The sequence below is a fragment of the Hypanus sabinus genome, unplaced genomic scaffold (genome assembly GCF_030144855.1).
Source record: "Hypanus sabinus isolate sHypSab1 unplaced genomic scaffold, sHypSab1.hap1 scaffold_1433, whole genome shotgun sequence".
Classification (NCBI taxonomy): Eukaryota; Metazoa; Chordata; class Chondrichthyes; order Myliobatiformes; family Dasyatidae; genus Hypanus; species Hypanus sabinus.
In genome coordinates this window covers 31,885-47,558 of record NW_026779506.1, presented here as the reverse complement: position 1 = coordinate 47,558, position 15,674 = coordinate 31,885, and the positions used below count along the sequence as shown (strand labels likewise).

Here is a 15,674-nt window from a genome sequence, read left to right as displayed (position 1 = left end):
CCCGTGAAACAGCCGAACGGCCGAGCTCTCTGCACTGTCCCTCCGGCTCCGGCCAGTGGTGGCGCTGTGGGGACCACCGGCCAGTGTCTTGAGCAGAGGGAGACGCGCAGGCGCGCTGCCGACACTAAGCCTCGCAACTCCGAGCGGCGGTGAGCCGGGGCCGATGTCGGGTTTGTGTAAATCGGGGGCCGGTAGCAGTGAGAAAGGGCCTGGCCCAAGCTCTGTCGGGTGGCTGTGGGCTCCAGGCACTCCTCAGCCCCGGTTTTAACTTTGCGACCGAGCCCGGGCTGTGGGATCAATTCCTTGTGGTTCTCCAAGGGGTGAAGGGGATCTGTCCGTGTGTGTGGGTAGAGGTTATCAGTGGAGCGTGGGAGTGGGGTTGTAAGCGTGTTGGGTTCTGTTGCGAGAAAGTGGGATGATTGGACATTCCGTGATAGAGGGAGGAGGGTACCAAGACAAACTAAGTTGTAAACGAGGGATGATCTGGTGAACTGGATCAGACAGCTTAGCTCGCGTGTCCTTTCAGGAAACAACTCTCTCTTCATATTAATGACTGTCTAAGCTTGCTGTTCACAAGATTATGAGTTACAAGATTATGTGTTACAGAGCCCCAGAGTCCAGGACAGCTGTCTCCGTCATGGGCTGCGAGTGCAGATTGGGAAGGGGGAGGGTGTGTCAGTGACACGGGTTTCTACATCCTCCTGTGAGGTATAAATGTCCTTACAGTGAATTCTGATATGCTGGCATATCGGGAGTCTGAAAGGGAAAGGGAATCAGTAAGGGGCTCAGGACAGAGTTTTAACAGAAGAACATGTTCAGGGGTAAAGGGGTACAGGAGCTGTCTAATAGATCGTTTTATTTATTTATTTTTTGTTTGTGTGAACTCACAGAAGGTGACTGAGGAAGAAGCTTGTTGACGGAGGATACCCAGAGGCGAGCAGGTCAGGCACAGAATCAAGAATTGAATTGAATTGACTCTATTTCATACATTCATGAGGAGTATGTCTCCATCTAAATGTGCAACGTGCAATCATAGTAATTTATAAGAGTTTATAATAATTAAAACAGACAATGTAATATAGAGTACATTCAAGTCAGCGTCAGTTCATCAGTCTGATGGCCTGGTGAAAGAAGCTGTCCCAGAGCCTGTTGGTCCTGGCTTTTATGCTTTTATGGTGGTAGCAGCTGGAATAGAGTGACAGAGATGTGATTTCCTATGTCACGGGTATAGACAGTCGTCTCAAGTGAGGAGCTTGTGTGGAGATGCAGCTTCCCTGGAGGTGGAGGAAAGAGGACACACCAACAGGTGGAACCAGCTGTGGGAAGACATGGTTTGTCAGGTCTGACGATGAGCTGAATGTACCATAACCTTCAGACTGAATCAGAAAACCATTCCGAGGGTATTTGAAATGTCAGAAGCAGGGGAGATGTGATCACATATGCAGAGAGCAGGGTTTGTGTCTACAGAACCTCAGTGAGATGGATCAAGTGCAGGGTTGAAAGCACAGTGTTTGATGCGGGATTTAATCACTGATTGTGAGACTGTGAGAGGGTTAGTTTTGCTGTAAGGCAGCAACATTAATGGAAGACACAGGAACTTCATCAATTGCCAGTTATTCAGCAAAAGTGACCAATCTCAATGCTACCTTGACAGAAACAGATACTTCCAATGGTGACAAAGGGGTTCAGTATGGATTATTTTAGGTTGGAGAGGGGTGTGGAGTTTTGCAATCAATGCCTTGCGGTGCCACCATCGTTAATTGAGCATGTCCGGAGTGGTGGATCAAACAGCACGGAAACAGGCCTTTGGTCGGCCATACCTGTTCTAACCATCCACTCACTGTCTACACTGGTCCCATTTATCAGCACTTGGTTCACAGCCGACTGTATCTCGGCAGTTTCAATGCTCATCCTCTTCGTAAATGTTGTGAAGGGACCTGCCTCCACCACCACCTCGGGCAGTGAGTTCCAGATTTCAGCTACCCTCTGAGTGAGAAATCTCCTCCTCAGATCCCTCTGAACCACTTCATCCTCTGCTTAAATCCATGCCCTCTGATCGGTGACATCTCTGTCCCAGGATCGTGGCCGATATGGGCATCAGTGAGTTCTTTCATACGGTTCAGCATGGTAAGTTGCTGTCGAAAGTTAGATCACACGGGGTCCAGGGAGAGCTGGTTAACTGGATGCACAGTTGTCTTGATGGTAGGAAGCAGAGAGTGATGGTGGGAGGCTGTTTATTGGACTCGAGGCCCGAGCCCAATGAGGTTCCTCAGGGTTACACCCCATTGCTCTCATTATTCATTGATATTTAATTATATTTGGATTTGCATAGTTGGTTGAATTCTGTGCTCTACTTGATCTTTCATCGATCATGTTACTATTCTAAAGATTTGCTAAGTATTCTTGTAGGAAAAGATATCTCATGGTTTTATGTGGTATCTGACTATATAAAAGTTATGTACTCTGATAATAAAATTTACTTTGAACATCAACCATTGCTACTTGTCATCTGGATCAGTAATCTGGTTAAGAATATACAGGATATGGAGAGTAGGTTTGCAGCAAGTTAAAACGATTAATTTTTCTCAAAAAATATTAAGTATAAACACTCCGCTCTGTTTCCCTCTCCACATTCAACCACCCCTCCCTTTACTGTCTTCCCTCTCTGCCCCGTCCACTCTCTCATCCTGACATTTCACATAAGTTCCGTGTGAAAGTGAATTATTTTCAGGGAATCTGAAGGGGAATTCTTCACTTTGGTGAAAAGGTTGGTGAGAGTGTGGAATGAGCTGCCAGTGGAAGTGGAGGATGTGGGTTTGATTTAGACACTAAAGAGGGATTTGGGTGAGGACGTGGGTGGGAGGTGTATGGAGGCTCTGATGCAGGTAGCTGGAAATGGGCAGTAACAACAAAAACAGGTCAGCATTGACTAGAAGGGCTGATAGGCCTGTTTCATTGCTGCTTGGCTCTGTGATTCTAATAATATTGTGGTTTGTAATTTCCACAGTTAGTACATTGCTACTAATGTCCGAACCCAGAAATTTGCCCAAACAAGAATTGAAAGACTCTTGGCTGGCTAAAAAAAGTGTCTGCAAGCTGTGATACTTGCCAAAGGGGGTGCTACTGAAAATGTAGGGCGCCCAAACATTTGCTTCTGGCCCTTTTCCTTTTTTTGTTATTTTGAAACTGTAATAGATTGAAATAAAAATGTAATCTTGCTTAAATATTAAAGAAATGTGTCATCTCTAACTTTATGCCTTTTGGAAATCAGGTTGTCTTTTACTCGCTGATCTATTCACATTAGCAGAACTTTTGACAGGGGGTCAAAAGCAAGGAAAATCATTGGGAAAATCAGATCGCTACTGGAAGAGTGGATTGGGAAAATCAGTTCTGCACTGGATCTCAAGAGAGAGAATTTCTAGAATGTCTATGAGATGGCTTTTTAGAACAGCTTGTTGTTGAGCCCACTAGGGGATCGGCTGTACTGGATTGGGTATTGTGTGATGAAACAGAGGTAATTAGAGAGATGGAAGTGAAGGAACCCTTAGTGATGACAACATGATTGAGTACACTGTGAAATTTGAGAAAGAGAAGCCAAAATCAGATGTGTCAGTATTTCAGTGGAGTAAAGGAAATTACAGTAGCATGAGAGAGGAACTGGCCAAGGTTGACTGGAAAGGGACACTAGCAGGGAGGACGGCAGAGCAGCAGTGGCTGGAGTTTATGCGAGAAGTGAGGAAAGTGCAAGACAGATATATTCCAAAGAAAACTAAGTTTTCGAATGGATAAAGTATGTAACCGTGGCTGACAAGAGAAGTCAAAGCCAAAGTAAAAGCAAAGCAGAGGGCATACAAGGAAGCAAAACTTAGTGTGAAGACAGAGGATTGGGAAGTTTTTTTTAAAAACTTACGAAAGAAAAGTAAGGTCATTAATAGAGAAAAGAAGAACTATGAAAGAAAGATAGCAAATAATATCAAAAAGGATACTAAAATCTTTTTCAAGTATATAAGGAGTAAAAAAACAGGTGAGGTAGATATAGGACTGAAAGAAAATGATGTTGGAGAAATTGTAAATGGAGATAAGGATATGGCGGAGGAACTGAACTGACTCCATGTGTGTATATGCAATTATGATAAGAAATACAGACCATAAAACTTAAATGACAAGCTGGCTCAGAAAAATAAATCATCACTCTGGATGAAAACATTAACCAGTGAAATGTGTATGACCCTCCATGGGAGACATCCCAATGATCTGAGCAGACGAGATGGTGACAAGGAAGCATCGAGCACCTGACTGAGAGTTGGAGACTTCTTCCCAGAAACAGAGGAGTTCCTTGCGGAAATACAGGACGAGGTGGGTAACAAAAGTAAAACAAATCGAAACTTCATGAAATACAAACAAACGAAGCAGTAAGTGCAGAAAAGGCCAAGAGAAACCAGACACAGTCCAACACATTCTAGGATCCTGCAGCAGTTTAACTCAATCTGATTACTTACGCAGGTACAATCAAGTGGCAAATATCTTTCACCAAAATCTTGCTTTAAAATACAAACTCATGAATGCCCTCCATCACCTCATGAAAACACCATAAATTCAAGCCTGATCCAGTTTTAGAGCCAAAATCTTGCAAATTATATGATCATCAATACATTATTTCAGATAGGTCAATCCATCTGGTTATAATATTACAGGATAAACAAGCAGGAACAACTCCCCCAATAGATAAAACCATTCCTAACACACATGTTCCTCAGCCAGTGGAACACCTCACCACAGGTAGTGTTTGTGTCATCAGTCAGATAACCTAATTACTTTCTCTGTCAATCTGCTTCCAAATGTCATTCGTTGACATGCCCTGTTGCTGAATCCCCTCTCCTCATCATACGTTCTCACCCCGAACATCGTCCAGGGCCCCAAATTCTGCTCTGTGCAGACCTCCCTCTGGTTTCTGACCCAGCTTCATTGAAAATCCAATTGATGACTTCCCACTCTGCTTTCAGTCTTTAGAGGACAGTGGTGTTCGCTAACAACATTTTAGAAGTGGGGAAAGTGACCCATAATGTGGACATGAGTCGTGATTAAGGAGGTTAACTCCCAATGTCATTCTTCCTCAGCCCAGAGATTAGAGGGGCAAAGAACATCTCAGACAGAACTGCAGTCAGCTCGACTTCTTCAGTCTGCAAGAAATTCAAGGGAAACATATTCACCCACAGAGTGATGACTATTTGGACCTCATCCCAGGGAGAGTGAGAGGTGAACAACAGGGGAGGATTTGAAAGATCTGTTGTGGAACAGAATCACTGGCAGGGTTCAGCCAGCCTGAGTTGACTCTCTACTGTACACTAGGTGTGTTATAAATTCACTAAGTAACAGAGACAGTGCTTAAGATAGAACTGATTCATTTGTCACAGATCTAGTCCCATTAAAGGTGAATATGCAGCAGAAGAAACTCCTCCCAGGCCCAGTGACCAGGGTGCAGAACTGGGTGTGGTGAGCAGCAGCAATAATTGCAGAGTTCAACACTTACAATCACTCTCAAAATAGCATTCAGCAATGGTGATGGACAAATATCCAGCATGAAGCTTATTGAAACTTTCTCCCCTGTGTGAATCCGGTAGTGTGTTGTAAGTGTAACACACTGTAAGGTTTCACTGCTAATGTAATGACCTCTCTGTAATGTTTCACTGCTGAGGTAGTGGTTTCTCTGCAGCAGCAATGTTTAGGATACAACTAGAGATAACAGGGTTTTGTAGTGCTGGGCTATCCAATGACAGAAATGTTCTTTCTTGTGAGTCTGAATGAGAGAATTTCATGGGCTTTTGTTGTGGAGAGATGAGAAGCCACAAATGGGGAGAGTGGGCCCTTTTTTTTTACTTTACTAACCCTTTAGTCAAAGTAAGAATTATGAATCACATCTTGTGTACTGTTTGTTATTTTGGGGTATTGATATGTAACAGGGGACGCGGCGCAGCATCCACACACATTTGGCCGAGCTAGGGGGCTATCACCCCCTATATTAAGCTGCTAGCCGGAGTGAGAGTTACATAAGGTTAGATGACTGAGTGAATACATTCCCACATTAACAGGAGGTTAACGGTCTCTCTCCAGTGTGAACTGACTGGTGTGTCAGTAGGCGAGATGACCGAGTGAATCCCTTCCCACAGTCTGAGCAGGTGAATGGCCTCTCACCTGTGTGAATTCGCTCATGTACCTTCAATTGAGATGATTGAGTGAATCCCTTCCCACAGAATATGCAGGTGAACGGCCTCTCCCCAGTGTGAACTGACTGGTGTGCTTGTAGGCCAGCTAACTGTGTGAATCCCTTCCCACAGTCTGAGCAGGTGAATGGCCTCTCCCCAGTGTGTACTCGCTGATGTACCTTCAATTGAGATGACCGAGTGAATCCCTTCCCACAGTCTGAGCAGTTGAATGGCCTCTCCCCAGTGTGAACTAAATGGTGTGCTTGTAGAGTAGCTAACTGAATGAATCCCTTCCCACAGTCTGAGCAAGTGAACGGCCTCTCCCCAGTGTGAACTCGCTGATGTACTTTCAGTTGAGATGACGAAGTGAATCCCTTCCCACAGTCCAAGCAGGTGAATGGCCTCTCCCCAGTGTGAACTCGCTGATGTACCTTCAGTTGAGATGACCGAGTGAATCCCTTCCCACAGTCTGAGCAGGTGAATGGCCACTCTCCAGTGTGAACTGACTGGTGTGTCAGTAGGCAAGATGATAGAGTGAATCCCTTCCCACAGACTGAGCAGGTGAATGGCCTCTCACCAGTGTGAACTGAATGGTGTGCTTGCAGGCTAGATAACTGTGTGAATCCCTTACCACAGTCTGAGCAGTTGAACGGCCTCTCGCCAGTGTGAACTGACTGGTGTGCTTGCAGGCCAGATAACTGTGTGAATCCCTTCCCACAGTCTGAGCAGGTGAACGGCCTCTCCCCAGTGTGAACACGCTGATGTACCTTCAGTTGAGATGACAAAGTGAATCCCTTCCCACAGTTTGAGCAGGTGAATGGCCTTTCTCCAGAGTGAACTGACAGATGTACCTTCAGTTGAGATGACCGAATGAACCCCTTCCCACATTCTAAGCAGTTGAACGGCCACTCTCCAGTGTGAACTGACTGGTGTGCTTGTAGGTTAGCTAACTGTGTGAATCCCTTCCCACAGTCTGAGCAGGTGAATGGCCTCTCCCCAGTGTGAACTCGCTGATGTACTTTCAGTTTAGATGATGAATTGAATCCCTTCCCACAGTCTGAGCAAGAGAACGGCCTCTCCCCAGTGTGAACTGACTGGTGTGCTTGTAGGTTAGCTAACTGTGTGAATCCCTTTCCACAGTCTGAGCAGTTGAACGGCCTCTCCCCAGTGTGAACTCGCTGATGTACCTTCAGTTGAGATGACGAAGTGAATCCCTTCCCACAGTCTGAGCAGGTGAACGGCCTCTCCCCAGTGTGAACAGACTGGTGTGCTTGTAGGCCAGCTAATTGTGTGAATCCCTTCCCACAGTCTGAGCAGGTGAATGGCCTCTCTCCAGTGTGAATTCGCTGATGTATCTTCAGTTGGGATGAGTAGGTGAATCCCTTCCCACATTCCGAGCAGGTGAACGGCCTCCCCTCAGTGTGAACTCGCTGGTGAGCCATGAAGTCAGATGACCGAGTGAATCCTTCCCCACAAATTCAGCAGATGACCAGCCTCTGCCCAGTGTGAACTGACTGGTGTGTCCACAGGTGGGAAGACGACTGAATCCCTTCTCACTCACAGAACAGGTGAATGGCCTTGTCCAGTGTGAATTTGCTGATGTACATTCAGTTGAGAAGACCCACTGAATCCATTCTCACAGTCTGAGCAAATGAACGGCCTCTCCCCGTGTAAAATTTCCGCTTTGCCAGTCGGTCAGATGACCAAGTGAATCCCTCCCCACAGCCTGAGCAGGAAGGATGATCGAGTGAATCCCTTGCTCCACTTCTTAAATATCTGGACAGAGACAGCAAAATTGGCATGTTGTGTTCGAAATTCCCGTAGATAAATTCCTTGTTTTTAGCCTGTAAAAAGATTTACAAAATCCATCAATGTGTGTGGGGCAACTTTTCATATGAGTTCACTTGAGTTGTCACGGTGTGATCTGGCAACACACTCTTACAGTGAAGTTCAACCCAAGTTGGAGAGAGAAATCATCTTCTAACTGGGCACAGTGCTGGTACCTGGAATGACCATCGAACTCTCTGATGCTCTTCCTGTCTCTTTAAGAATGGGGCATCTCTCCCATCTCCAATCTGTGACCTGGCTCAGTTTGACTCTCGCCATTGGTATTGCTCCCTCTTCCCACTGAGCAGCACGGGCTCCTGGCCCCACTGTAACTGAAATACTCTCACACAAATAGCCTGCAGTGCATTCCACGCACTCACCACTCTCTGGGTAAAAATCTTACCCCTGACATCCTCTCGGTATCTATTTCTAAGCACCATAAAACTATGCCCCTTCGTGTTAGCCATTTCAGCCCTGGGAATAAACCTCTGCCTATCCACATGATCAATGCCCCTCATCATCCTATACACGTAAAAAAAGGCTCTAAACATAAACAAGGACATTGTACATAGCTTTGGGAAATTGTCAGAAGTATACAAGATTATGAGGGTGTAGATAGGGTAAATGCAAGCAGCTTTTTCCACTGAGGTTGGGTGGGATGGCAACCAGAGGTCATGGGTAAGTGGGGAAGGTGAAAACTTAATGGGAACATATGGAAAAGCTCTTTACTGAAATGGTCGTGAGAGTGTGCAATGACATGTCAGCACAAGTGGTGAATACGAGCTCGGTTTCGCCATTTCAAAGAGGTTTTGATGGAAGCCTGGATGGTAGGTGTATGGAGGGCGATGGTCTCGGTGCAGTTAGTTGCAATAGACAGCTTAAATGTTTTTTTGGCATTGACTAGATGGGCCAAATGGCCTGTTTCTATTTTGAACGTCTCCATTATTCTATGACAGAGAAGCTGGACAAACTTGTTTGGAAGGGAAAAGGTTGGAGTGACAACGGAGCAGCAATGGCTGGAATTTCTGGGAGCAATTCAGGAGCTGAGTGATCGACATATCCCAAGGAAGTGAAAACATTGGAAACCAGGAGTACATAACCATAGTTGAATTGAGAAGCTAAAGCCAACATAAAAGCCAAAGAGAGGGCAAACAAAAGAGCAAAAGCTATTGGGAAGCGAGAAACCAACAGAAGACAATGAAAATGTTCAGATGAGCTCAGGGCATGGATGATGATTAATGAGTCTTGGTAGCACCCAAAAGTCTGAGGCATTTAAAGGAACGAAATATCCGGGGCTTCAATATAGCCAGAAAGCCAAGATTCCCTGCACCAGTTACGTTTCAACTGTTACATTGTTAGGCACATAAAGTCTCTACACCCTCAAAATTTCACTTCTGAAGGCCTCCCACTTACAAAGTACTCCTTTGTCAGAAAACAGCATGTCCCAATCCACACTTGTCAGATCCTTTCTGATACCATCAAAATTGACCTCTCTCCAATTTAGAATCTCAACCCATGGTCCAGACCTCTCTTTTTTCATCTTTATTTTGAATTTCATGGCATTATGAACACTAATTTCTGTCACCAGCCCTGGTCATTGCCTAACAGCTTATTGCACACTTCTACATCGGGAATTTTACGTACCAATTAAGGGCACATTTGACAAACTTTACCCCATCTAGTCCTTTTACAGTATGGGAGTCCCAGTCAATATATGGAAAGTTAAAATCGCTTACAATCTCAACCTTTGTTTCTTGGCATGGTCTGTGACCGCTCTGCAAATTTGTTCCTCTAAATCCCTCAGACTGTTGGGTGCAACCAAGCCCCTATAATGGCCACAATATCATAATTCCCTGTCCTGAGCTCATCTGGCTTTCCTACAATGCTTCTTGCATTGTGCTATACACAGCTCAGCACATTCATCGCACCATGCTCAACCATTTGATTGCTGACTCTGTCTGAGGTCTGAACAATATCTGACTGGTATCAAGAAAACAAACTCTCCCTCATTATCACAAAAACAAAGGAGCTGATTGTGGAGGACAGGAGGTGTGGAGACACAGATAAGGGCATCACCCTGGGACCAGTGACCAAACGACAGCTTCCCCAGTTTCCGAATCCCCAGTAGTGGGCACTTAATCTGGACTCCACCGCGTTTGAACCCCTTCCGTCAGCGGCCGACCCTCATGTGATTCTGTGCTATGACACTAGGGGGTGCTCATTGAGGAAAGCCAATATTATGCACCCCTCGAGCGAGAGAAGTTCCCAGTCATGGTGATTGGACAGGATTAAGGAAAAGAGGGCAGCACATTACTGGCCGAAGTTCCGGATTTCCTTTGGTGGCAGACAGGACTGGTGGCTCCCCGTACCATCGTTAGGGTTTGCCCTGGGTTCAAGTCAAAGAGCCCAGAGTTCCTTGCCTTCACCCTGAGGAAACAAGCCTCCAGCAGCAAGGGAGACTGGCAAGACTTGGCCGTGGGCCAACTCCGATACTGGAAGGACATTGAGGTGAAGACGGGACATCTGGTAAGACTCTCTTTTAAAATTGACTGAACCCAAGACATTGCACACAATCTCTGCTCAATTTCAGGCAATGAATTTGACTGCACCAACTGCCCCCTGTCTGGATCACCGTGAAAGAAGGACAGACTCTCCCATCCCTTCCTCAAAACCCCCTCTAGCCTAAGGTAACGTTCCTTGAGGATGGAAGCTCTTTTGTGGATCCAGCAGGAAAACGATATTCTGACTATACAATAGTGACGGACAGTGAAGTAATTGAGAAGGCCTCTTTTGAAGCAGCTGTCTCTGCCCAGAAGGCTGAACTGTTTGCTCTGACTCGTGCCTGTATCCCAGCAACAGACTAAAGTGGGAACGTTTACACAGACTCCCGTTATGCATTTGGAATTGTACATGACTACGGGGCTCTCTGGGAACATGGGGATTCCTGTCTTCCTCTGGCCACCCCATTAGTAATGTCACCTTTGTAAACAACTTACTCACCGCTCTACAGCTACCTCGAGCTTTGGCTGTTATTTAATGAGCGGCCCACACCCACATGTTGACTGAGTCACTAAATGCAATGCTTTAGCGGATGAGACAGCGAAAAGTGTGGCACAATCCTAGTAGTTGTAGTCTCCTCGGGTTCCCATCAGGCAACCCTCTGTGTCATAAGCAGAACAGGTTTGCCAGACATGTGGGAGGTACATACTTTTCATGGGGACATCTCTGAGCAGCAGCGCAAATTGTGGTCCCAGATGGGGTGCTAGAAAGAACCCAACCTAGCTATTTGGATTACTTCAGCGGGACAGGTTTGTGTTCCTACACAGTTTTTACCAATATTGGTCGATCATATACATGATTTGACACACCCGGGAAAGGGGGGAATGGTTGGTAACCTGTACCCTGCACACTGGGTACGAGTCCCTTGCCAGGTGTCTACAAGTTGATTTTATTGAATTGCCTAGAGTACATTGCTATAGATACTGCTTAGATATTATAGATGTGTTTAGTAGATGCATTGAAGCTATTCCAACTACCAATAATACTACTATGTCTGTTGTGAAGTTATTATTATGGGAAATAATTCCCAAGTATGGCCTGCCAGAGATGCTGAGCTCTCACAATGGCCCACAATTTGTGGTGAAAGTATATGAAGGGGTACCAAACGAACTAGATATCAAGCAACAATTCCACGGTGTACACCACCCACGGGCCGCTGGCAGAGTGGAAAGAGCCAATGGCACTCTGAAGAGTAAACTGGCCAGACTAACAGCGGAGACTGGACTCACTTGGTTGAAGGTCCTACCATTAGCCTGATTCCACATGAGGGTTACCCCACAGGGGAAAACAGGGTTGATCACCAGCTGAAATCATTTCCAGATGGCCCATGAAGACACCCTGGGAACTAAGGCCTTGTGTACCATTGCTCCCAGAAAGTCTACCAGCAAAATTGGATATGCATATCTGAAGGGAAGAGATTGGGAAATATGTATGCCAACTAACCAAAATTTTCCAAGAATTACATTCACAGGTATGACAGGCTTACAAGGAAGTGAACTACCCCACAGAGAGGAGTGACTATCCCACCATAGAACTTGGGAATTTTGTCCTAATCAAGAACTGTGATTGAGGAAAACTCTGACCTCAGTGGACAGGACCATATCAGGTGCTACTGACCACTCCCACGGCTGTGAAACCGAAGGGGCAATCTCGATGGACACATTGAACAGACTGAAAATGTGTTACAGAAGGAACTGAGTAGAAGGGCTCTCTCAGACTGAAGGAAAATGTATTCGTTGATAGTGGTCTTTGTGTTTTGCCTTATTGCTCAAACGATATCCGTGGGCCCCCATGTTAACACCTTTCTGTCTCTCTGTCACACCTATGCCATACAGGCAGAACTAGGGGCCTGCTGCGTTTGTGCTGCAATTTCACAGCATGGTAAAACTATGGTTCCAATGTCAGTAATTCCGCTCAACCAGAGTGAGGAACTCTAAGCCTGGGATTTCTCAAATAACACCCGGGGAAGTGAAGTGAGGAACTGCGGTCCAGTCAGAGATGACAGTGGCTGTCAGTGTTTTGAGGGATGGTATCTCAAGTTCCCATCAAATGGAATTTCCTACACTGGGAAACATGAATCCTGGTCTTAGTTGCAGGTGCCCAGCAGCAGAGAGGAATAACAGATTGAGTGCTTTTGGATGATCGCTTTTCTCGCCTAAGGTGTAGCCAGGAATTCACGAGAGACAATCAATTTACCTACAGCACTTGAGGAGCTGGCCACAACACTGCAGGGGCCCTGACAGAAACACAGTCCCAAGTAACAGAAATATCTACTGAAATGATTGCAATCTGGCAAACAGTCCTACAAAATTGTAGACTTTATCCCAGCTGAGAAAGGGGGCACCTGTGCTATTATTGATACAGAATGCTGCACCTATATCCCTGATGAATCTACTAACATTACATCCCTCTCCAAGCACACTGCCAAGGTGATTGATAGCTACTAGATAGAAAGCAGGGCATGATTTATATCGGTTCACTGAAGGATCGAAGTGGTGGTCTTTGAAGGTATGTTCAGTAATAATGTAACAGGATATTGCATTATGACCTAATAGTTGTCCATATCATTGTTATAAATACTGTTGTACACTGTTTTTTTTTCCCACTGATAAGTCAATGTTGTACTCATTTGCTTTCCCTGCAAAAAATTACTGCTTTGTTGATCATGTAATGATCAAAAGGAGGGAATGATAAAATGCATAAAAGGGTTAACACTTTGTTAAAAAATAGCAGCCTGTTTTTCTGAAAGAAACTGCTGATAATCAACAGATGTGCTAAGCCATGCTGAGCCATATTTCTTCTTGAGGGTAGCTAGCTAGGGTTTCAGGATGCTTATCTCCTTGCACATTCACATCTAGAGATAGGACAGCTTCAGTCTGTTCTGTGTGTGTAAGCCATTATGACTGTTTTGTAATCTGTCTTTAGGGGCTCCAGCTTGTCATGTAGTAAATAACTTTGGCTCCAACATGTCTTGTGTGGAGGGTATCTGGACGGATATATCAGTGGTGTAAGGGGAATTGTTAGTCAGTTAGTGGATTGGGCGGGAACAGTCATCAACTGTTCCTGTTTGAGCGACTAACTGAGTAAGCCCGATGCTTGGAATAAAGAGTTTGTACTTATACAGTCTCTCAGTGACTTTATCCAGATTCGACTTCCACATAATGGGAGTGGTTTCAAAGGGTTGCTGGATGCACATTACCAGACCTGGAGTGATTGCAACTGGGTCTGACGGAGGCATAACTGGTACTTCTGGACATGTTCAGCCTCACTCCAGCTATTTGCTACCTTCCACTGTACAGGTATGAAATGTCTAAAGAACAGGAAGTAAGACTCACCAAAATTTCTCCTGACTGAATCACTGGAATGTCCGAGTCAGTTGGGTTCTCTCTGATTGATGCTCTCAGTCCTCGGGTTGGTTCACTTGTTGCTGCTCCCTCGTCATCAGTCGTGGTTTTCCTCCAGTTGGGGTTTTTCTTCCAATAAATCTCTCACTGCAGGTCTAACTTTAAATTGAAAGATAATGAAGCATATTAACAACAAAAAAGAGAACCAAAAATTTCAGATTCATGTTATTAAGAACAAAACTCACTGAAATTTAAATATTGAAGGCAAATATACAGTAATGATCTCAGTGAGCAATCTTTTATTGTCCCACACACGTCACAAAACGATATGGAATCAGAAGGAGCCATCATTCAGTCATGGTCAGGCAGAAGGAGCAGATTCAGATGATTCAATCCTTCTGATCTGCCCCATCATTCAACTATGGTTGATTTTTATTTCAACACCATATTCTTGCCTTCCTCCTGTAACCCTGTAGCTACTTAACAATCTTTAATGTATTAATCTCCCTCATAAATATACCCAAACGGTAGCCTCTACCAAACTCTGCGGCAACAAATTCCACACTTCAGACACCTTTTGGCCAAAAGATTTTTCTCAGCTGAATTTTAACAGGAGGCATTTTTATTCTGAGACGGTGCTGTCAGATTACAGACTCTCCGTCTAATGGAAACATCCTCTCCATGTACACTGTATCCAGGCTTTTTAGCATTCGGAATGTTTACTTAATCATACATCGCCCTCACAACCCCCCACCGTCCCTCTGAACTCCATCGAGCACAGGTCCGGAGACATCAAATGCTCCTCATACATGAAGCCGATCGTTCCTGATATTATTCATGTCAACCTTGTTATCAACACACCACGTGATCCTCCGTCACAAAGCGGAGGGCGGGGCGGATCTGCGGCACGCAGCCTCACGTGACCTGTTGGTTGGTCTCCCATTTCAATTCTGCGGAAATAGACAGCCTGGGCTCCTGGTTTGAATCGTTCAAAGCAGATTAAGTGAAGTCGACATATTTTTGACGAGCCCAGATAACTGGAAAATAAATGAGTAACTGGCCGCAAGTTCGGGGCTCACGGCCAACATCGGACCTCCCTGCTCGGGATCGGTCTCAATACTCACCAATAGGAAAGTTATATCTTCAGCCCGGACACAGTAATCCAGATCCCCGGCTCCGCGATATACGAGATGAGAAGCCTTCTGGATCCGGCAGACTTCAGCACCGAGCGTTAAGGAAAACACCCGGAGACAGTGAGCATGCGCGGTGTGGTACGTCATCAGTAGGGCGGGGCCTCAGAAACGGCTGCGCGATGTTGCCCTCCTGCGGTTTAATGGGGTGGGGGGGGGGAGAGAACTGCATCACGTGACCGGTTTTGGTCTCCCACCCCAGACAGAGATCCAGTTACCCACTACTCTGTGGAAAGAAGTAAACTTGCCGCTCACATCTACTCTCACCTTAAATGTGTTAGACATTTCAACCCCCAGGAAAAATATATCGTCTGTCCACTCTATCTATTCCTCTCGTAATCTTATAAACGTCCATCCAGTCTCACCCCAGCCTGCGCCGCTCTGGAGAAAACAACACAAGTTTGTCCAACCAGGTCGGGCAGCATCCGTCGAAACGAGCAGACAACGTATCGGGCCGAGACCCTTCGTCTCTCCTGAGTTCGTCCAGCGTGGATGTACGTGTTGATTTGACCACAGCATCAGCAGTGTACTTTGTGTTCGTCCAACCTCTC

General features: G+C 45.6%; 1 protein-coding gene across 2 annotated transcripts; it reads right to left on the bottom strand.

The window, feature by feature from the left end:
* Positions 1-999: 999 nt before the first annotated feature.
* Positions 1,000-15,170, bottom strand: LOC132386963 (zinc finger protein 226-like). 2 transcript variants are annotated; one of them, XM_059959321.1, is made up of 4 exons: positions 15,058-15,123; positions 14,795-14,908; positions 13,925-14,092; positions 1,000-8,047 (listed from the first exon to the last, which is right to left on the bottom strand). In XM_059959321.1, exon 4 carries the CDS (start codon positions 7,643-7,645, stop codon positions 6,083-6,085), a length of 1,563 nt encoding a protein of 520 aa, XP_059815304.1. In that variant the 5' UTR covers positions 7,646-8,047; positions 13,925-14,092; positions 14,795-14,908; positions 15,058-15,123; the 3' UTR covers positions 1,000-6,082. The 2 variants fall into 2 exon arrangements, with proteins under 2 accessions (XP_059815304.1, XP_059815305.1); XM_059959322.1 differs by lacking the exon at positions 14,795-14,908 and having other exon boundaries at positions 15,058-15,170.
* Between the last annotated feature and the right edge of the window lie 504 nt (positions 15,171-15,674).

Excerpts from the sequence above, each read along its gene's own strand:
- LOC132386963 (XM_059959322.1), bottom strand. The coding sequence starts at position 7,645 with ATGGCTCACCAGCGAGTTCACACTGAGGGGAGGCCGTTCACCTGCTCG.